Source organism: Lissotriton vulgaris, chromosome 3_1 (genome assembly GCF_964263255.1).
Source record: "Lissotriton vulgaris chromosome 3_1, aLisVul1.2, whole genome shotgun sequence".
NCBI lineage: Eukaryota > Metazoa > Chordata > Amphibia > Caudata > Salamandridae > Lissotriton > Lissotriton vulgaris.
Window position 1 is genome coordinate 119,700,224 of NC_141689.1, and position 23,545 is coordinate 119,723,768.

At 45.3% G+C, this 23,545-nt stretch overlaps 1 protein-coding gene across 1 annotated transcript; it reads left to right on the forward strand.

The window, feature by feature from the left end:
- The first annotated feature begins 12,058 nt into the window (after window positions 1-12,058).
- LOC147726056 (epidermal differentiation-specific protein-like) lies at window positions 12,059-19,954 on the forward strand. The gene is made up of 2 exons (XM_086962864.1): window positions 12,059-12,196; window positions 19,067-19,954. The coding sequence occupies exon 2, from the start codon at window positions 19,164-19,166 to the stop codon at window positions 19,683-19,685; it is 522 nt and encodes a 173-aa protein (XP_086818990.1). The 5' UTR covers window positions 12,059-12,196; window positions 19,067-19,163; the 3' UTR covers window positions 19,686-19,954.
- The last annotated feature ends 3,591 nt before the right edge of the window (window positions 19,955-23,545 follow it).

Consider the following 23,545-nt stretch of genomic DNA (forward strand, 5'->3'; position numbering starts at 1 on the left):
CCAGCAAAGAAGCCCTCGCCTGACCGATCCTGGCCTGCATCGAGTTCCACAGCAGCCTCCTCCTCTGTCCTCTTGCCCCTGGGGGGAGCTGATGTACAACATGAAAGAAAGAAAGACCAGAAAACATGGATGATATTTGTCAACCAAATCAAACATTTCAAAAGAACAATAACAAAATATTTTGCCAAAATAGCAAATAGACAACTATTCCACGGGATATATTGACCGATCTCATGTGGTCTACTACGTTATTAGTATTGCTTGATTTGCGGACTGTCGACTTGGAAAGTTCCTATGTAATTCACCAAACAAAGTACTCAAAAGGTTCGCCTAGGACTGGCAGGTAGCAGTCCGCAGCACGCGAAGTGACAGACAAAGTCCATCGTGATTGCAGATCAGCGACAACACTAAAAAGTTTCCTACTACATTAACCAGTCATTAAAATACTCAAACTATCAATCCACCACCACTATTTCTTCTTATCGCCATGTGTACAAAGGAAGGACTGGACTTGAGTCTGTAGGGGCTGATTCAGAAGCCCCTTGCGGCTCTTTTGCTCCATTGTTGCGTGACTTTTGTGACGCAGCGGCAGAACAAAAGAGGCGCCATGGTGCGGCGTATATTAACAACGTGACGCATATGGGAGATACATCACGTTGTAAAGCCCTGGGCCATCAGGGGGCGTTCCGGCGCAAGGGAGGGCGTTCCTGCGCAGGAACGCATCCTAAAAGTGGCTGAGGGAAATCTACAAGATTTCAATCAGTCACTTTGAGGACAATGATGCGTGACTCAAACCCTGCGCCTGCTTGAAGCAGACGTACGGCTTGACACAGCATTGGGGAGATAGGGCACCCCAGAGCATTGATGGAGCTGCAGCATCCTTGCGACGCAACTCCAGCAATGCGCCGCCTTTACAGCACAGATGCGTAATGCTTTGGTGACGTTTTGGGCCCATGGTGCGCCGCATTGTAAATACGGTGCACCATGGGTGGTGGTGGAGTGGTGCACAATTACTGGCGCATCCCTGCTACTTTGCAGGGATGCGCCAGTAATTAAAAATCTGACCCTTAGGGCTCCATTAGGATGTCGGGCGGATCGCCACCGCCATGGGGGCGGTGGCGATCCGCCCAACAGAAATGACCGCCCGCCACCCTTTTCCCCCGCCACATTACAATGGCGGGGGGACCGCAACGTAGGGAAACACCGCCTGCCACTTTTCCGCCCCGGTCGCATTGCGGCCGGGGCGGAAAATGATTAATATGGTGACACCGCCAGCCATATTACAATGACACGAGTGCAATGCTTTTCCGCGGAGGCAATCCCACCACGGAAAGGCAGGCGGTGTTCACTCTGTGGGCCCCCGGAGTGAAGGCCAAAGGGGGGTGGCACATGGGTACCCCCCTGCATTTACATAATCAAAGCAGTAGGCACCGCAGTGCCTGCCGCTTTGATTATGTAAATGCTGCAAAGCATTTTTAGTATTGTGGCGGGCAGAGCACAGAGCTCCGCCCGTCACAATACTATAAATACAGGATGTGCCCGCCACTGTGGCGGGCACATCCTAATGGTGTGTGCGGGACCCCCGCCCTTAGGGCGGGCAGTCCCGATTTACGCCATCCTAATGGGGCCCTGCCTGCCATCCTAATGGGGCCCTTAGTGTCTAGCATTACGCAGTTCTTTAAACTACACTCATACATAATTTCACAGGCCAATAAAATGAACACAAAATCGAAAACAAATAAGCATAGTTGCAACGCTACTGAGAAGGAGAGCAGTGGCCCTGAAATGCACAGAAGATTTTGAAATATAATTTACCTACAATGTAATCAGCAGCATTAATGCTCTTGGTAAAAAACAAAAATTTGCAATATAATAACACACATAGCAGGAGAAAACAGAGTAGTAAAGAAATAGCTACTACTACTCACCAAGCCCGGGGATCTCAAGGCCAAGCAGGTCGAGCAGATCACGTTCCCTGTCCAGGAGAACCGTCCAACGGTGGGTAGCCTGGTTATCGGTGCGCCGGACCCGAGAATGTTGGTACATGGCCCGGCACACCTTCTCCCACCGCTTCCGGCGCTCCTGGATCCCGTACCCGCCAGAGATCTTGCCACCTGCCATGATGGTCCTGGGGAGGCGGCGCTGAACATAAAAAATGAGTGCGGCCACCTCCTCTGCGCTGAAGATCTCCCGGGGTGCGACCTGCTCCCCCCTCAAACACCCGCATGGGAGCCAGGTACGGGGTGCGGGACCCTTCCCCTTCTCGGGATGCTTCCCGGCTCCTTTTACCATGGTCTGGGCAGAAAGGAAGCTAAATAATAAAGAAGAAAAAGAATAGGGAAGAAGAAAAGAAAAGAGTTTAAAAAAGTAGTTTAAAATTAACCAAAAGTAGCAGAAAACACAAAAATATAGAGCTAGAAAAACTAGAGGGATAGATAATAAGTAAAATAGATTAAAAAAAAGTTGAAAAAAGCAAAGGATGGCAGAGATTCAGAGAGGATACAAAAAGCATGCCCAGAACCATAGCAATGAATGAGAAACAAGATGGCCGCGCCCGTTCACGACCGCGTGGGTAAGTTTGCGCGAGATTTTCCTCGCGATCACACGCAAAATTGTACTAGCGAGCCGCACACTTGGCGAGATTACACATCGCGCCCGGAAACGGAAATACGTCATGCAAACAAGATGGCGGCGCCCGTGAACGACCGTGAGGGTAACTTCGCACGTTGCGCTACAAGCGGCTTACTAAAACAAACAAAACCTTGCGAACTAACACGCCACAAAAAAATTTATCGCAAATTCGCACAAATTTGCGGCTTCCGAATTCGATCTTGCGCAAGTTCGCGCCCCGCGAATCCCACAAAATTGCAGAAAAACGAGTTTTGCAAAACTGAAAGCACTCAGCAGGTGCAAAAGTTCAAACTCATCATTAGTAACCATTCCCTGTAGTGCTTCCTGACAGGGGCCCCTCCAGAGTTCAGTTGCTAGTTGCAGCAATTCTATGACCCTGCTCTGACCCTCACAGCAGGCTCATAGAATAGCTACAAGTAGGCCACAAAGGTCCTGGGAAAAAAAATTGCACTGCAACAGAAAGCAAATTACAGATAAGGAAGCAGGTGCCAGACTGGAATTTTAAAACAGTGACACATTAATAAATCGACCCCAAATTAATTCATGTCAGTTGAAGCAGGGCAGGTGTGCTTGCTTTTCCCCCCCATAATCTACAGTGATGATGAACCAGAGGGTGGCATTGATGTACCACAGGGTGGCATGGGGAAACAGAGGGTGGCAGTGTTGAAACAGAGGGTGCTGTGAACCTGTGATGATGAACCAGATGTAGAAACAACATAGTTGCGACCGTGGCAAGCCTACAAGTAAGTTCGCAATTGCGAACTGGTACAAAACCCTTCGCGAACTGGCAGAAACCATTGCAAACACCCCCAAAAAAACGCAAATTCGCGAGAATTCGCGGATTTTGCGGATTGCGAGTTCGCAAATACGCAAATTCGCGAACGCGAGATTCGCACAATTCGGCCATGCTTACATGAAATACTTATCACAAACGGACAGGAGCATTGCAATGCGCGACCTGTAACAGTAAATAAATAAGCATGGCCGCGCCCATTAGCGACCGCATGGGCAAGTTGCCGACACATTTCAAACGCAATCTCGCAAAAAACATTGTGAACAGGCGGGGTAAGCACTTCCCCTGCTTTGCGATATTTCCGTTTGTTTGCGGAGATTTTTGGCGCTTTCGCAGAGATTTTCATAACGCGATTACGCAAATTCCGTCCACCCCTAATAATTTTTTTCCCTCTGGCATAAACTCAGTAGGCAGAAAGGATGCCTATAAAATATATTTTCTTGGGAGGGTTTCCATGGGAGGGTGCACTAGTGGTGGGGAGCATAGGGAAAACACTTAAAAAATCATTTTGTCCTAATGTCTGTGAAGGAGTGCCTGTTATAAATAACAAAAGACAAGATTTATTGGGATACCAAAAGAGGAAATTGAAGAAGTATGAATAAGGAATGTCTGTTGATTCTTTGTTGGAATGTGAATGGGTTGCGGATTAAAAGAAGGCAGAGAATGATAGGGAAATATTTAAAAGACCAAAACGCCCAAATATTTATGCTTCACGAGACGCATCTTCTGAGACAAGAATGCAAGGAATTCTTCTCTAGACAAAGATGGATAGGAAAGTGGATATCAACTGACCAAGCTCATTTTGAGATCAAGCTAATTAGGTAAGAAGCAGATGAGGCTGGGCGTTGGAAAATAGCTGATATTAAAGTACCCCTTGTGACATATACATTAATGAGCTCTTGTGGCCCTAATAAAGATGAAGTAATGAATATGTGATGTAACAACACAATCAAAATGATCGCGGTATGTTACATGCAAGTTTTTACAACACAAGTTGTTACAACGACTTGCGCTGGAGGGCGCTGGACTTAAGAATAGTAAGATTTACTTTTCCAACACCCGTCTACATACAGTAGGGAAAGTGTTGGAATAGTAAATCTTACTATTCCTTAGGTTATAGCGCCATCCAGCGCAAGTCGATGTAACGACTTGCGTTGTAACGGCTGCGTAATGTAAAGGATGTTTCTTGATGTAACACCTCTGACAAAGCTCTTCTCCTACTTGGTTGATTTGTAATCTCTCATTATTCTTGGTGGAGATGTTAATGTCCTATTGGAAAACAACATCATTAGGTCATCAACTAGGACTCAAATTACCTCCCCAAGGATGAGGCCATACATATTGGATATGATGGAGAATTTTGATCTAGGCAACGTTTTCCGTAGAGTGGAGGGTAAACGTTGGGGTTATTCCTTTCATAGTAAGGAGAACAGGCATTTTTCAAGAGTAGACTACCTGTTCATGGGCAAAAAAGAAGTGGAGTTGGTAGTCGGGATGGATCATTTGCCTATACATCTTTCGGATCATGCAGCATTGTTATTAAAAATTGAGGGAAGAGAGATACATACAATCGGTAGGTGGACAATGAACAGAAGGATTATGTCACAGCCCGAGATAATAGAGAAGGTGCGTTGCAATACTGAGGATTTGTTCTCTTGGAACCAGGGGTCAGCCCCCATGCGCATGGTTAAGCGGTATTGTTAAAATGTGTACAGTAAACTGCGCTAGGGAAGAGAAAAAATACATAAAAGAAATAGAGGAGGAGATAGACAAAACTGAGAATCTCTTAAAAGATAACAAAGGCTTGGAAGGAGTAAGAAAAGAGTCTGCAGATAAGCTGGAACGTTTACGTTTGATGTTTAGAACTAAATTGGAGGAGAAAGAAATCCAACAGTAGGTGGTAAGCAGATCTAGGAATATTACACAAGGAGAATGCTGCGGGAAGCTTTTGGCTTGGAAAGCAAGGTTGGACAGAAATCAAAAATGTATAGGGAAGATTCTAGAAGAGGAGACTGGGCTCGAAGTGGAGGAGAGTGAAAAAATCAGAGCTACATTTACTACCTTCTTTTGCATTATTTGATCTCTATGCAGAGCCTTTTGCTCAAAGTTTGAGGTTAAATGAAGAGATTAAATCTGACGACCTCATGGTTTATACCTCGGAAGTAGTATCCACCTTACCACATCTTATGGCAGAAGTGAGGGAATTTAGTAAACTGGCGGGATATGCAGCGAACGAACAAAAAACAGAAGTAACCAAAATGTGGAAAAATAAAATGCGTGGAGGAATTAAGATATCTGGGGATTAAAATAATTAAAGACCTTTCCTAAGGTCTTTAACTATTTAATCCCCAGATAGATATTTTACTAAAACGATGGCAGAACCTTCTATTTACGGTCTATGGCCAGATTAATTTGGTGAAAATTTCCATCTTGTCAAAATTCACCTATCTCTTTGATAATATTCTGTTGCACTTTGAGAAGAATACACTCCTGAAGCTGCAGGGGAAGGTTTCTTCCTTTATATGGGCTAGCAGAGGAATAAGCCTCTCATGGAAAAGGCTGAGACGGAAAGCGAGAGTAGGAGGCATTGGTCTCCCGAACCTCCTGATTTATTGTTGGACGTTCCAACTTAAAAACAATAGAATGCTTCTACAATGACCCGATGAATCTCTAATAGGGGTTATGTTTAAAACCCTGCTGCTGAGATTATCTGAGGAGGGTTTCTCTTATAAGTATGGGTCTCCAAACTTTTTCAAAAAAGTCTAACTAAAATATCTCCAGTCAGCGGCAAGAACGTGGTATGGGATAAGATCGATTCTAGGTGTACCTTATTACAGCAGACTGTCTCCCATATGGGATTCTCCAGGTACTCCAGAATGTTTATTAGATAGCCAAGCAAAACCACTGAAACAGTCAGACGTTAGGCAGTGGGGTCAACTGGTAGATGATGGCCAAAAATTAACTTGGAGCTACTGGTATGACAAGACAAAAGGGGCAATATCTAGATTTTAAATCTACTAGATCAATGCTTAGCTCAAGAGTCAAAATGGGCCAGACAGGGACTCATAACAAATGGATCTGGAACTTCAGACCACAATGGTAAGGAAAAAAGAGGTGGCATTTTAGTATTAATTCCTCCTGGATGCAGAACTGGCAGAAAGTAAATCACCACATAGTGTATGGGATGGATGCCTGCCGGAAGTGGAGTTGGCAGATTTATGGCAAGCATCCTGTGCTGCACTTTGTTTGGTGGTTAAACCTGCTGCTTTAAAGAAAAACACTTGTTTACCCTGCATAGAATCTATTGGACTCTACAAAAAGCTGGGAAAGATAAAAGGAGACATAGAGTCAAAGTGCAAGCGATGACATGCACATGTTTGCCAACTGTTCAAAATTGGGAGAATTCTGGTCAGCAGTGGGCAAGACCATTTCGCGCTCGGTCGGTGTTAACATAGAGGTAAGCTTGGAGCTGATTATATTTGGGAAATCCCAGCAGGTTAAAGAAAAGCATGATCTGCAAGTAAACCGTCAATATTTGATTTCTTACTTAATAGTACGAGCGAGAAGAGAAATCTGTCAATTCCGATCCCCCTTCTTGGCAGAGTTGGAAGAACTCTGCGGGTTTTTTCAAGGAAATGGATAAAAATAGTCTAAGATTTTGGAATTTGCTAAAATACAGAATGACTTTTCTGTCCAATGATTACACCCTCTCAAGTCAGCAACTGGGAGGGCATTGCAAAGTTCGAAACAACCCAGTAAATCTGATTGATCTGTAGCCGATGTTGGGCACTCACGCAGGGCGCATAGACCAGTGCTAATCAGTGGTGACACAACGAAAAAAAAAGGACACCATCAGAATGAAGATGAAGAAACGCAAGAATGAAAACAACTAGAGAGCACTCCTTCTCCTTTTATGCACAAGCATTAGAAAAAAACTCTATGTTTCTAACAGGTCTGTCCCAAGCGTGCTTCACTTTAGGAAAGAGATGAAACCACACCTTGATATATAACACAATATCACAATGAAGCCTTGCTTTAGCTAAAATTACTCATTTACCATTTCTTTGTCTTTGTCTTTGACAGAGCGCTCCGCTGCCTTATATATAAATACCACAGACATACATACATATATGGTAATTCATGCCACTACATGTTAGGTTAGGTGACTGCGTGTTATGTTTTGCCATTTAATGGCTTGCTAAGCTATGATGTGATCACGGCTGCCTCTCTCTCACTTTTGCCAACCTCTGAGATACCAGACAAGGAAGAAAAGCAGGTAATGTACATTTTTCATCTCTTTTGCATGCACCAAACATAATTACGTTTTGCTTTATTCCATGAATAGATTCTGATGGCACTTCTTGTAAATATTTTAGAAGAAGGGAAGACAAGACAATAACAGAAAAGTATTCATGTGTGCAGCAAAATAGCATTCTGACTCTAAGGTTTATAAGTTCAGTGCCACCTTGCAGCTAAACTTGTGTTAGGCAAAAAGCAAATCCTGAATGTCCCATAGGTTTAAAATGATCAACACAGCAAAAACATGTTGTGTTGCGTCAGCTTGTGTTAGGTGGCAGCCAATGCTGCCTCATGGCCCGGAGCACTAGCTGAGGGTCAGCCTTTCCAGCAGCAGCAAAAACCTCCCAGGCAAAGAGGACAGACAGCAGGATCAGCACAGGAAGCCCAGTAAAAGATTCTTTGGCCCATGAACCAGATGCGAGCACATAGATCACCATCATTATCAACACAAACGCGTGTTATGTTATTCAAGGTGATTTTAAATCACACAATGTTATTTCAGAACGCTTCTATGAGAAGGATGTAAGTGGTCCAAAGCTCGGCAGCTAGGCTGATTTACATGCTCCCCAAAACGGAATCAGCCTCCTCTCAGTTGAGGGATCTGCACTGGTTGAGACGAGGATACAATTCAAGGCTCCGTGCTTTGTGCACAAAACCAGATCAAGAGCTGTCCCTTGCTATCTACGTAGTCTGGTGAGACTCCATCAACCGGCTCATGCCCAATGATCTAGTGATCTTGCACTGTGCACAGTTCTGAGAGTGAAACGGACCCATATGAGGGGGCGTTCTTCTGCCTATTTGGGCCCGACGCTCTGGAATGAATTGCAGCTTGCTTTGAGAAGGTGTTTTTTATTCTCTGCTTTTCAGAAACAGCCTCATTTATGAAAAGTGACACAAAAGGGGATGATGGACGGAGCGTTTGAGCAAATCAAACACTCACCCCCAGTCAACTGATCTGGGTTTAATCCATCTCCATTCTTTAGCTCACTCAGCCACCCCATTTCAGACATGGCCATTTGCAAATCAGTCTGACCCTGTGCCTTATGGGAACAGTCCAGCCCGAACTGCCAAGCCATGTCTTCCATGGACCGGAAACAAGCATCCTGGGACCGGTTTCGGATTCATAATCCTCATCAGCCAGGCTATCTTGAATCCAGTGGCCAAGTGAGCAAGGGACTCACGTCTGAGCATACCCTGCTACACTTAGGGCGAACAAAGCGATACAAAGGGGGATGATGGACGGAGCGTTTGAGCAAATCAAACACTCACCCCCAGTCAACTGATCTGGGTTTATTCCATCACCATTCTTTAGCCCACTCAGCCACCCCATTTCAGACATGGCCAAATGCAAATCAGTCTGAACCTGTGTCTCATGGGAACAGTCCAGCCCGAACTGCCAAGCCATGTCTTCCATGGACCAGAAACAAGCATCCTGGGACCGGTTTCGGATTCATAATCCTCATCAGCCAGGCTATCTTGAATCCAGTGGCCAAGTGAGCAAGGGACTCACGTCTGAGCATACCCTGCTACACTTAGGGCGAACAAAGCGATACAAAGGGGGATGATGGACGGAGCGTTTGAGCAAATCAAACACTCACCCCCAGTCAACTGATCTGGGTTTAATCCATCACCATTCTTTAGCCCACTCAGCCACCCCATTTCAGACATGGCCAAATGCAAATCAGTCTGAACCTGTGTCTCATGGGAACAGTCCAGCCCGAACTGCCAAGCCATGTCTTCCATGGACCAGAAACAAGCATCCTGGGACCGGTTTCGGATTCATAATCCTCATCAGCCAGGCTATCTTGAATCCAGTGGCCAAGTGAGCAAGGGACTCACGTCTGAGCATACCCTGCTACACTTAGGGCGAACAAAGCGATACAAAGGGGGATGATGGACGGAGCGTTTGAGCAAATCAAACACTCACCCCCAGTCAACTGATCTGGGTTTAATCCATCACCATTCTTTAGCCCACTCAGCCACCCCATTTCAGACATGGCCAAATGCAAATCAGTCTGAACCTGTGTCTCATGGGAACAGTCCAGCCCGAACTGCCAAGCCATGTCTTCCATGGACCGGAAACAAGCATCCTGGGACTGGTTTCGGATTCATAATCCTCATCAGCCAGGCTATCTTGAATGCAGTGGCCAAGTGAGCAAGGGACTCACGTCTGAGCATACCCTGCCACACTTAGGACGAACAAAGCGATACAAAACGGGATGATGGATGGAGCATTTGAGCAAATCAAACACTCACCCCCAGTCAACTGATCTGGGTTTATTCCATCACCATTCTTTAGCCCACTCAGCCACCCCATTTCAGACATGGCCAAATGCAAATCAGTCTGAACCTGTGCCTCATGGGAACAGTCCAGCCCGAACTGCCAAGCCATGTCTTCCATGGACCGGAAACAAGCATCCTGTGACCGGTTTCGGATTCATAATCCTCATCAGCCAGGCTATCTTGAATGCAGTGGCCAAGTGAGCTAGGGACTCATGTCTGAGCATACCCTGCCACACTTAGGGCGAACAAAGCGAACAAAGTGATACATTCATGAAGAGTGACACATAGCTGCGAGAAAACAGCGATGCGTCACTTTTCATTGTGCCCTCCTTGCCACACCTGTGATGCGCCATATTTACAGTAAGACACATCAGTATTTCTGACGTATCTGTAGGTGCAAAAATGACGCATTGCAAGAGTGTGTCACAAACGTCTCGCAACTCCAGCAATGGGTCATTACACATGGGCAAGTCCCATGTTAAATGTGCCTGTGTCAGTCTTAAGCCTGCCATGAGGCAGGCGTAAGATATTAATGCATTTGTGTCCTAAAATAGGCGTAGTGAAATCTCATAGACTTCACTTCACTGGCAGCGCAAACGTGATGCAAGGGCCATAAATAAGTCCCCTCGTTGTTTTAGAGGCATATTCGGGCTGCACTCTATATGGCGTCAAGAACGGGGACCCCTTTGTTGGTAGCTGTTGTGGTATAAAGCTGAAATAATAATAATATGTTTTCAAGACTATTTTTCCCTCAGTAAGGTCAGTACATGTTCCCCAGGAAAGAAGGATAACTTGTAAAACTTTTACATGACATCTGAAATGGAAAATGCATGTTGACAGCGGAATTAGATAGTGTCTTCATCCCCAAGATCATCGTTTTCAAGGCCAAAGTGAACCCTATTCTTTGTTATTGTTATTACTTCATAGAAGAGAATGTAAAACATTCTTCAAATAGATAAAAAATAGAAATGATGAAAAGACTGTTTAAGATTAGAAACAAAATCCCGGAGCAGTAACATGACGTCATATGGGCAAAATAGCTCCCGAGGTGCAGACTGATGCGGACTCCTTCAAATATCCATTCATTCTACAGGTCCCCCCTCTGGAGGAACTATCGTCCATTAAAAGCAACTTATGGGCGGACGTTTCCATGCAAGTAAGCCTCAAAGAAGTGACCGAGTGGAATCTATGAGATTTCACTGCGCCACTTCTAGGATGCAAATGTGTCAATATCCTAAGCGTCCTTCACAGCAGGCGTAATACTGACACAGGACCATTTGCATGGGCTTTACCCATGTGAAAGGACACATTGCTGGAGTTGCGTTACTTTTGTGACACACTCCAACAATGCATTACTTTTTCTCCTACAGATACGTCAGAAATACAGAGGTATCAAATGAAATATTAAGTGCACTGAGAAGAGACGCATCGCTGCTTTCAGGCAGTGATGCGTCACCCCTCATACATGAGGCCCGAACTCTACTGCTTATGAGGTTTGGATAAAGAACCTCATCTAATCTTCCTTTGTCACATCCTGCTTGGGAGTATTTACGAAGAGCTGAAACAAATATTCACTAAGCACAGCTTTAAAATAATCCTGACCTGCTAACTTTACCATTAGTTCATCCTCCTAATGAACTATGTATTAATACTGCAAGGTTCATGCTGCAGTACTTAGGCAACGATTATTTGTAAAACGAGTTGTGACAAAATGACTCAGTAAATTCACACTGGAAATGCTGAAATTTAAACACGTATCTACTGCATTTCCCGAAAACCCCAGAAGGAGTCCTTTTATCAACATATCTGTGCTCCAAAGTACATGATAAGGACATTGGCTGTGAACATTTCTTTTGAATAAAGCTTTGCACAATCCTTATCTAAGGAAGATACCTCAGTTTCCCAGAAATGACACAAGATATGTGAGTGGGAATGTGGCCACTCCTCTTCCTCCCACATCTCTGCCATTTCAGAGAGGGCTGAGAGAGTATAAAAGCTCCTGGATGTGGATAAAGAGATATCTGCTGGTTCTCCCTGTGTGACCAAGACTGCCAGTCTGAGAGAGGTCAGCTGTTGCTTCACCTGAGAGTGTCCAGAGACAGCCAGTCCACCCTCAGAGACCAACTCCTGCTTCATCCGAGAGTGCCCAGAGACAGCCAGGACCACAGCCGGTGACCAAAGACTTTCAGGGTATTGTATTATATAGTCATTGCATTTATATAGCGCTTACTATCCCTGATGAGGCGCTGATGTGCTTTACATGGGAAACATCCTTTACAACGCAACTTTTACCACGCAGTGCCTTTACGACACAACTTTTACAACGCAAACCATTACAACGCATTGCGCTAGGGGGCGCTCTAGGATAAGGAATAGGTTTAATTTACTGTCCAACACCTTCCCTACTATCCACGGGGACTGGAGTTAGAATAGTAAATTAAACTATTCACTATCCACGCCCCAAAGCACTATGCGTTGTAATGGTATGCGTTGTAAAAAACGCGTTATAAAAGCATGTGATGTCAAAGCATGCGTTGTAATTTCATACATCCGCTTTACACCGAGCAGCATGATGCTCTGGAACCAAAGGCTAGTGGTTAATCAAGTGTTACTGGGTTTAATCTAGGGTGCTCAACCAACCATTCAATGCATTCTTTCCAGCTTCTTTGTGGTAAATTCAATTGATAGAAATCAATAGCTCTGTCCGCTCATTATTTGGAAGGGGCAGGCAGATGGTTGTGATGGGCTAGTAGATGAGCTTGAGGTGATTAAGTATTGTCAGGTTTCAGGGGTGTGAGTTTCAAAGAAGGAGAGATTGTGTTCTTTAAGATTAGCTGTGGTCCATGTTTTGAAATACAATCATAGAGATTAGGCCTGTTTGGGAAAAAAAGGACAGGCTACATTTAGACATTTCGAAAAGGTCTGTTTCTCTTGCCGGATTTAGAAATATAGAGGATTCTTTTTGAGTAAGCATGCAATTTGAAGATGAAAAACTATAAAAAGAAGCTGCATCATTTGCATATGAATAAGAGGAATTATTGGGTATTTTTGATGAACACTAGGATAACGTAAACAGTCTGTCCACTGTTAGGCTACCAGCAAGGTCCGATGATCAGCTACGGATTGGAAGCAAAATGTAATGGCCGAGCACCTATACCGGGATTTACCAGGAGCTTAGACTGTGCTTAAGGAAGAAGTAACCTCAAGATCAGAGCAATGTGAGATAAATATTTAGGTAAACAATGCACACAGAAAGAAGGAGATTCTCCATATGCTGGAGTGGATGTGTTGTGAAGTTTGGCTCACAGTATTAATCATAAAGGCACAAGATCCTTTTTGGATTCCCCTGGTTGTGGTGTGGCACAAGATGAAGTGTACTGCCTGAATGGTTTGAGGGTGCAAAGCCAGACACTAAAGTGAAGAGGATGGTGAATGGGCTCCCTTTAGAAATTAAAGAAGAATTTCTCAGCAAGAGGGTGCTGATTAAACTTCCTGAAGCACTGCCTTTTGGTAGGTGGTGGGGGGTGAGACTGCTAGCTGTTTGTGAAGGTGAAGGAGACTCTGTGCGTGAGGCTCAGCCTTTTGTCTTTCCTGATCTCAGCCAAATAAAAAGTCCGACATCTCTTAGTGCATACTCTAGGACTCTGATAGTCATTATAATACAAAGCCTTTAGACCTGGTAGGAATGGACATTTACATTCTAGTACAGGTGAGGCGGCTTTGTCAGTCATAAATAAGGTTCAAGTTGTGCAACAAAGAGAAAAAACAAATACAGAGCATGTTATATTATATTGGTTTGTATAGCCCATTAATCATCAGAGAGAGTATCCAGGTGTTTGGGCAGGTGTGTAGGTGTGTTGTCCCCAATGTGCTTATGTGTTTAGCCTCTTGTGGAACTCAAGCAGTGAGGAGGAGACTGATGTATTGAGGCTGTTCGATGTCTTGGGTGCAAAGTAAGAGAATGAGCAACCTCAAGTTTTGTTTTTGAGGATGCAGAGACTGTTGGGAATGAGAGTGAGGCAGAGCATAGGTGACCGGAGGGTTGGTCGAGGTGTATGCAGCTGTTCAGGAATTCTGGTCCTGTGCTGTGTAGACCTTTGAATTTGTGCACAAGAAGTTTGAATTGGCTCAACTCAGTGATTTTTCCTGAGGTGTGGTTTGATGTGGGTGCAGCTTGGGAGCTCAAGTATGAGTCCTGCAGTGGTGTTATGGATGGTCTGGAGTCGGTAGGAGTTGTTTTGAGAATTCAACATAGAGAGTGTTGCCATAGTCCAGCAAGCTAGTGATGAGTGCTTGCACGACGGTCCATCTGGTGTTTTGAGGCAACATTTGAAGATTTTTCACAGCACGCATAGGAAATGGAAGCAGGAGATGCATTCTGTGTTGACATATTGAGCTTGTAGTCTAGGATAATCCCTCATTTCTTGCAGGGACTGTGGGTGTTGTTCCTAGCACTAACAGCCACCAGGTGGAGTCCCATGGGGAGGTCTTCTTGCCAAAGGCCAGCACTTCTGTCTTGTCAGAGTTGAGCTGCAAGCAGGTTTGGTTGTATCCAGTCTGTTCCCATGGTCATGCAGTTGGTGAAGTTGGTTCTGGTGGTGGTTGTTTTGTCTGTCATGGAGAGGATAAGTTGGGTGTCATTGGTGTGGGAGATGATGGTGATGTCCTGTGATCTGATGATGTTGGCCAGTAGTGTCATGTACATGTTGAAAAGGGTGGGGCTGAGGGAAAATCTCAGTGGGACTCAGCATATCAATTTTCTGGTCTCTGATGTGAAGTGTGGAAACCTGACCCTTTGGTTTTTCCAGTAAGGAAGAAACAGACCCATTTGAGAGTATTCCAATCTCGCGGAGTCTTCTGTTGAGGGTGTTATGGGAGACAGAGTCGTAGGCCAAAGAGTGGGAGAGCAGGATGTGGACTGCTGTTTCTCCTCAGTCCAGGATGATTTATATGTCGTTGGTGGTCCAATGTGTGCTGTTCCGTGCTGTGGTTCTTTCTGAATCTTTATTGAGTGTTGTCTACAAAAAGGTGACGTTTGAGGTGAGTTGTGAGTTGCTTGTTGGTGGCCTTCTTAATCACTTTGGCTTGGTAGGGAAGCAGGGAAATGGGTCGAAGTTGCTCAGTTGATTCCGGTTGACTGTGTGCTTCTTGAGGAGGAGGTTGATTCCTGCAAGTTCCCATTCATCGGGGAAAGTGGGGATTAGATGGAGATATTATTGATGTGGGTCAATGTTCCCAGTTTGTAGATGTGGTGGGGGCATGGGTCCATTGGGGCCAATGTGGGGATGGCATACACAATTTCTCCTGTGTTGTTTCTGGTGAGGGTTATCCATTAGATCAGGTAGCCATCTTGGGTGGTGGTGGGTAGGTTAGCAATGAGTTCACTGCAAAGTTGCTGTAGAGGTGTGCAAAGTTGCTAATGGTGTACAGTATGGCGTTAATAATGAGATGTTCCAAAGACATTAACCTATGAAATAAAACACTACAGACCTTCATCCTGCCTGGTGCAAAGGTTAACGGAGCAAAATGAGAAGAGTTAGTGAACAGGAGCGCCCAACAACTCATTGTGTTCTACTGTGCCATAGTCTGAGTACAAGTGGGTATCTCTGGTGAGCAAGGTATGGGGACTGCTTTAGTGGCTTTGATTAATGCAATGTGACTGAAAAAAGTGAGGCTCGACAAGTGAACTGGGTTAGAAGGTATAATGTCACCCAGGAGGAAAGGCTGGAGGATACAAGGCATTAAGTGGGGCTGGTAGGGAACAGTGAAACTGTGCTAGCATGTGGGTGTCCCTGTGCTGAGCACAGATTCATCAAAATGCAGGTGGATAGCACGCCATGCCTTCTTTAAAGACAATACAAATGTAGAATTCTTTAACCATAATTGCAAGAACAGGATTCAGCACCCACCAGTCATCATAAGAGCTATTAGAACAATTGGAACAGTACCCTGACTCCATCAATGTTTTTGCTAAAAAGGGTTTCTTTATTCACAATCTTCTAATTCTTTTTTTAAACTTGTATTCTGTGAATTGCAATGTAGCCAATGCATTTCGCCCCTAAGCAGAGACTTCTTCAGGGCTTGTTGGTTAATTGCACTCTTGTAGACTGGAAATGTCAATAATCTTCGAGTCTCAACGTGATGGCCAATTAATGTGGTGAAATGGATAGCTCTACCAGAGCAACAGATCTATTCTTTCACTTGTGCAGGGAGCCAATTCTATTGCAGCACCTCAACTTGGCTCGTGAAATGTCAAGAAACAATCGATTGTAATGTCAACATCGCATTAAGGTTGCCCCAGTGTTGGTCTCAAGACCTGGGTGTATCAGAGCTCACATATGGCATAATGTGGCAGGAACCCGAATTCAAAGGGGAAAAAAGAAAACGATTAAGAAGATTGTAAAGAAAAAAGACTTTTCGTTTAGAAAAAGAGTTGATGGAGTCTGTACACTATGTCATTCAAATTGTTCTTATATCTCTTGTGGTGTCTGATGGGTGCAGAACAATTTTCTCGCAATTAATTCATGGCGTTTTGCTCCTGGTCTTCCAGAGAAGTGTGGCTCAATGGTTAGAGCGGCAGACCCTGATGCAGAGGTCTAGCCCGGGACCAGGGTTCAATTCCCCGCCTCGGCGGGTCTTGGACATAACATAACATTTTCGTACAAGCGCCTTGAGACCCTTGCGGGTGAGTAGTGCGCTATACAAGTATCAATTTATATTTACATTTACATTTGCATCCCTGCACCACTCTCTTTGTACTTGGATAATCCACTAGTTGATCGTGATACGTGTGATTGTGGTTGCCTCAGTCTCTTATTGAAAATACTTTAACACTTTTTTTCAACTGCATTTCCCAAAGCCTATTATTGTAATTATTAAAAAACACATGTGGCAAATACTCCACCCGATTCCGACAAACGGGTTATGAGAGCCTATGTTGTTGTTATACCGTATGTGACGGTTTTCAAGTAGTCTATGGCCCTTATTACAAATTTAGGGCTTAAACAGAAGAAAGAATAATAGCCTACTGAAAACATCTTTTTAGAAAAATGTGTGTGACCAAACCTATAGTGAAGAACCCGCGGAGGTCTTTGACCTGGCAAAAAGCCTTCTCTTGCTTTGGTAGTATTATTGCCTTGACATTCGTAATGTGCACACCTTTCAGCAAATGAGCAAAGCTGGTCTAAAATCAATCTGTGACATTGGTTTTCCTCATCAATATTTCAGCTAGGGCAGTGCTTCAGATGTAGGCTGTGTAGATTCATATGATCCTTTATGGAGCCACTTTTTGTCAACCAAGAAATTCCTTTCCCACAGCTCTCCACTCTAGCCAGAGTCAATATCAGTGATGGTTTCAGTTACACCCCCTGTGCCAATCTCCTGGAGCTCTTTCCTGTAGGGACACCAGAGAACGAGGGTGCTTAAGCCTGAGGTAACATGAAAGAGTTGGGGGACTTCTGGTTCCTTCGTAACACTTCAAGGACCCCTCTAGCAACTTCATGGAAGGTGAAAGAAAATGGACGCAAAAGAAACCCGGATATATTCTTTCTGAGGATTCAGCTGCGGTCCTTGCAGGTAACAGAGGTGAGGCCGCGTGAGGGGGGATTTGGAGGGAGGATGCAGAGGGAAAATACATTATTTATTCAATGTTTCCTCTGCATCGGCCCTCCAAATCCCCCCACCCGGCCCTCTGCTGTTACCTGCTCGGACTGAACCTGGGGGTATAGTGATTTTAGTAAATGTTTGCATCCAAGGAGCAACGGTGGGAGGTCGGTCTAATATTGAAGGCTGTCTGTTTTTCGTAAGAGTCTCTAAATTCACCTGAATGTTAAACCACTGCAACATTTCGTTTTTAAGTCATTTTCTTCCTGCTGATGGCTCCACCCTGACATGCAGGGTGGACTGGCCTTTGATTGCACCGGGCATTACCCCGGTGGGTCGGATCCCTTGAAGACAATCTTGAAAGCCAGAGTCACTCTTGGTGCCGTTCTTACTTTCTGCAGCACCCCCGGGTTAACCACAGCAGGCTACAAGAGAGAGTGAATGAGCAGGAGGTAGAAAGAAAGTGACCGGAGAGGGGAAACAAAGAAGAGAGAGGGAAAAAGAGAGAATGGATGGATACAAGAGAGAAAGAATTAGCAGGAGGAATGGAGGGGGTAGACAGAAAGTCGCCAGAGAGGGGAAATAAAGAAGCGAGAAGAAAACAGAGAGAGTGGACGGATAAAAAAGAGATTGTGCAAGAAGACAAAGAGAGCGCGGCTAGTATGAGGCTGTTTGCCAGGCCTGCTTTGGTTCCCCCAGTCTGAACCTGCTGACCCACAGATCTCCTCCAAGAATACATCCCTAGTAAAGAGGAGGTAACTTGGTGAGATCCTAAGGTTGTAGTTTCTGGAGCCCAGGGACACAGATCCTAATCTCAACCTTTGTTAACAGACTGGAAAAAAGTTTGTTTCCTGCTTTATCATGATTTTATGGTGCGTAATAGGAAAATCCATGCCACCATTTACACATCCAGATGCTGTCTTCACCCCCTTGACACTTCCTGATTCTCATTTGGTGTAAATCATCCCTCCCCCTCCCCCCAAACACACACATGGCTGTGCTAGAGCTATCTCCTCATTTCTGAGACATTTGAGACTCAATAGAAATGTTCCCTGTACAGCCTCCACTGCTCCCTCCAGTTGGGCCAGCATTGCCCCTAAATCAATGAACAGGAAAAAAATGGGCTGCCGAGAAAAACGTCATTTACAAATATGTATCCAAATCTCTAGTGAAGGGTTTTTCGGGGACCTGTAATGCGTTTCCTCCAGGCAAAAGCCCTTCACCTGCTTGGCCGGGTCTTCTCATTGGTAATAAGCGCACATTTGTTTTAGCAAATGAACAAAGCAGAATTCAAAATGAATCGCTGAAATGAATGTCCTCATCATTATTTCAGCTATGCCAGAGCTTCAGATTTCGTGTGTGCAGATTAACACGATCCTTCATGAGGAGACAAGCTTGTGTCAATCACACGTCGACTGTCATTTCATATTAACCAGATGCACTTTTTCACCATTACAGGACACCCTGAGAGGCCAGCCGCTGCTTCACCTGAGAGACCCTCACAGCGCCTAGCACCAGAGTCGGCTGACGTTAAGCGCTTACAGAAAGATCCACCATGACCACCGTCAACTTCTTCGCTGAGGAGGGCTGCCAGGGCCCATCTTCTGTGGATGTCACACAAGACCTCTCAGATTTGTCGTCAATTGGATTCCTGAATCGGGTCAAGTCCATGAAAGTGAGCGGCGACCCCTGCGTCGTCTTTACAGAGAAGGGCTTCAAGGGGGAGTTTGCGCTCTTCCGGGAGGGGGATCATGACGCTGTGGGAGGATTTTCCAGAAATATCTCCTCAGTGCGGGTGGTGCAGGGGGGGCTGGGAGATCCAGAAATCACCATCTATGAGAAAGCCAAGAGATCGGGAAAAAGCATCACCCTAAAATCGGCTACCCCACACCTGGCTGATTATGGAATGAATAACAAACTCTCTTGTCACCAAGTTAAGAAGGGAGCCTGGCGCATCTACCAGGAGGAAGACTACGAGGGCGCCTGCATCGTGGCGCTGGCTGATGACTACGTGGAGGACTATCGCAGCATCGGCTTTAACGACACAGCCAGCTCCCTGAAGCCGTACAAAAAGTGAGCAAAGTTTATCGAGATAAGAGTATCGAGGGCGTGCCCTGATTGGCCAGCTCCCTCGTGTCTGTCATTCACTCTGCTTCACACACCCCACATGACAGGAGAGACATTAATCAGCATATCTCTTCCACTGATTCCAGAATTCTAATGTAGCTTTTTTCCCAATCTCGCTCTCTTCATCTATTTACCTGAACAGCTGTACAAGGCGTAAATGCCTCTGCTTCGCCTGTTTCAATCCTCTGCATGAAATAAAGCAGCATTCACAAAAATCTACCTCTGATGGTGTCTGTGTGGTCTGTAGGCCTGTCTCCTGCACTGCTGCCCTCTGCAGAAAGAGGTGTGTTTTAATGTACACTGAAACTGTGCTGTCTCTGTCTGGTGCCCCAGCCTACCTGACTGGGGGGGAAATGGGGAAGGCAGGCATCAAAACTTAGCTACAGCTGCGTCCTCCAAGGGAAGGTGCATTCTTAGCGCGGCCATTAGGGAGTTCCCCGAAAGAATACAACGACCACCACCAGCCTAATGTAGGTTGTAGTCCTTTCTGTGTTGTATGAGAGAGGTCTGTGGAATAATGATGGAGGGAGGTAGAATAGACACACACATCTACACTCCCACACACCCCCAACACACACACCTGCACACACACGCACACACACGCGCACACACACACACACACACACACACACACATCCAAACCCAAACCTAACACAAATGCAAACACTTTATGAGTAACTCCCAAAGTTTATTTACGAGGTGACGACATGGCTGCAGTGCCCCCTTTTTCCTCCCTCCTCCTCCTTCCCTTCACATTTTGTCCAATCCCTCCAGCAGGCTCACTGAATGTGGTTGCATTACATCCCCAGAACATCAACACACAAAGAACTAGTACATATGAGGTGCATACATTTATTACCCGGACTGTCTAAGCCACACAAGCTCTTCACAATTCTTAAGACAAAGCCTTTGAATGTTCTCAGTGCACATAGCTCCTGATCAGGACACACAGTCACCTCACACACCCCTTTCTATACACACCAAGCTCTCCCTTTTTAAGTAGAACTAAGGCCCACATTCTACCACTTCCAGGCTACACTCGCCTGATGGACTCATCACATCCAGCGCAGGTGTACAGAGCGCAGGACATGAGCCCTAAAGACATTGGGCATATTTACATGACAATAGCCCAGTGTGGTGCCACAAGCAATTTCACTGCCCTGATCTGCGTCATTTTCAAAACACAGGGATGCGCTGTATTACCAAGTATATGGCATATCCCTGTGCTCACCCCTGCACCGGCAATACAAAAGCTGCCTAGCACTAATGCGGGCACCCTTGCACCATGGCGAAAGAGTGCCTGCAATGCAGGGATGATTTTATTTGTGCAGGAAGGGACACCTACCTGCACAACAAAATAATTACTGGTGTTTTGCTCCTTCTATGTGTGCAGAAGAATGCAGCGCACGTAGAAAGAGCAAACAACAAGGAGAAATGAAGTATTTCTCTACTTTCGCCACTCAAATTCCTCCTTTTGAAAGGAGTTTGTTTTGGCGCTGCCTGAGATTAACAGATCCTTGTAAATCGAGAGCCCGCGCGCCATCGATATCATAAATCCATGGGTGTTACTGGGAAAACCCACAGCAACACCTATTGCACCTCCCTCTGCCGAAGAAAACTACTTTACAGAGGACCATATTTACAAGGCTCGGATAGTCCACGCTAAGTGGCTTAGCCAGGCCTTGTAAATATGAGCTAGAAAAGAGCACCACCGGAGTGACAAAAAGGTGACTTTCCAGAGGCACTAGGGGCTTCTAAATATGCCCCATTGTGTCATCAAGTAACTCGAGGCGCTACACAACTTGATATAACAACCGCTCACAATGTCAACCAAGGAAACTTCTTCACTCCCCAAGCCTGAGACTGGCTGTAATCCCCAAAATCCAAAAGACACAAAGTGGGGGCAGCTCCTTTTCTTACTGCATAGCCAGGCTCTGGAATACCCTTCCCCTGCAGTTACTTTCAGAAACCCATCATCCTAACTTTCGAAAGCACCTGAAAACCTGGCTTTTCCAGAACATCCACCTGTAAGCTCACGCCTCCTCTCACTCGGCTGCTAGCGCTGGGATGCCTTAGGGTAGCTATGCACTTAAGAAATGTTAACTAATAATAATAATAATTACTTTCACAGATCTCACTGTACATTTTAACTAGGCCTGGGCAAAATTTCTATTACACATGAGACTCGGAGTATGACATTTCTGACATTATATGATTACTCCAGCTTGAGTAGCTAAGAGTCATTTGGGATACAGATTCTTCGACAGGAGCACAGGAGCAATGAACTAACTGAGAGGGAGTGGCTGCTGACTTCTGCTTGTTTGTGTACTGTAGCATTTAGTACTATTTTGTTAGTGCAAAATGTAAGCTTTAGCCCATTTCGAATGCAAGGGTGCATCTTGCACTACGAAAACAGCTCTAAATGCTGGATTATGCTTCTCACAGAAATACTCATTCTTACGAGTAACTGGGAGGTAATTACACATAGTTATGCTAGAGAGGATTATGCGAGTTACCACCATCCCAAATTTTAACATGCACATGCACACCTAACTGACACTGATATGCATATAGGTTTCGACAGGGAGGGCTACTCTAAATCATTACTACCAGTTGGAGCCACAAGATGTTGCACTTAGGGCCTGACTTAGTTGTTGGGGTGCACACCGCCAGCCTGGGGTGGTGCCATTAGGGAAAATGGTGACAACCAGGCGGCAACCCGGCTGCCATATTATGATATCACTGGTCAGGTGGTCAGGTGCACTGTTTCCCTGTAGCACAGTCTGCAAGAGCAACAGAGTGTGCAACCTTGCACATGGCATGGGGGCATACATAGGCGTCATCCTGATGGCGGTGGCCATCAAGGCACCACCACCATTGACTTCCGTTCTTGCCACTGCTGCCGCTCCCCCCATCGCTACCGCCATGGGAGCTCAAATCCTGGCCAAGGAGGCTGTCTGGTGTTGGTCAGATGATGGTCTCAGAGCCTGCCTCTTAATCAGGCCAACAGACTGCCAGGTATGCGGGCAGTTGGACCGCAAGGTATGCAGGCGATCATAGCATCAAGTATGTGGGTGTCCCAGGCCCGCCAACAACTAAATCAGACTCTCAGTCTCAGCCCACTTTTAATGTTATTGTCCTTTGCTTTTTGAACCGATGCTTTTTTCTTCACTATCAAAATTCTTCTTACCTTGGTTTGGCTCTGCCATGAAAGACAAAGAGCACTAATAGAGTTGGCACTTTCCAAAAGCAACAGTAGAAGTTTGTCTTTATTACTTTCTCAAGACTTGAAGCAGATGTTAAGCCCACAGACTTTCCCGGGGCACCACTCTCAGAGTCTGCATCGCCAGCTGCAAACAGCTGCAAACAGGTGCAGAGCCATGCCCTGTCCAGGTGGACATCTTCCTCCCAGTGATGAGAAGCACTCAAGTGAAATAAAATAAAAAAAATGGACTTTGTATAGACATGCCAGCACACCTGGTTATATCATGTGTCACATGGTATCTTCACATGGTCTAATGGCAAAGAGCTGATATTTCAGTGAGCACAAAGTGAGCTGGACACTCCAGTACAGAGTGGGATTGTAGCTTATGTGTCGAGGCATCACACAGTGCACATCCATTACCAGTTTCACAAGCTCCCTGGATGTATCTTCAAAAATGCTTATGTGTCTACTTGTGGGCAGGCGCAGAGGGCGAGGGGGGTCAAATAAAGAAAAGAAGAAACAGATGGGGTTAGATGTAGGTAAAATCCAATTTGCGAATCCTTAATAGTGAATTTTACCGATACGCTATTAAGGACTCACAAAAT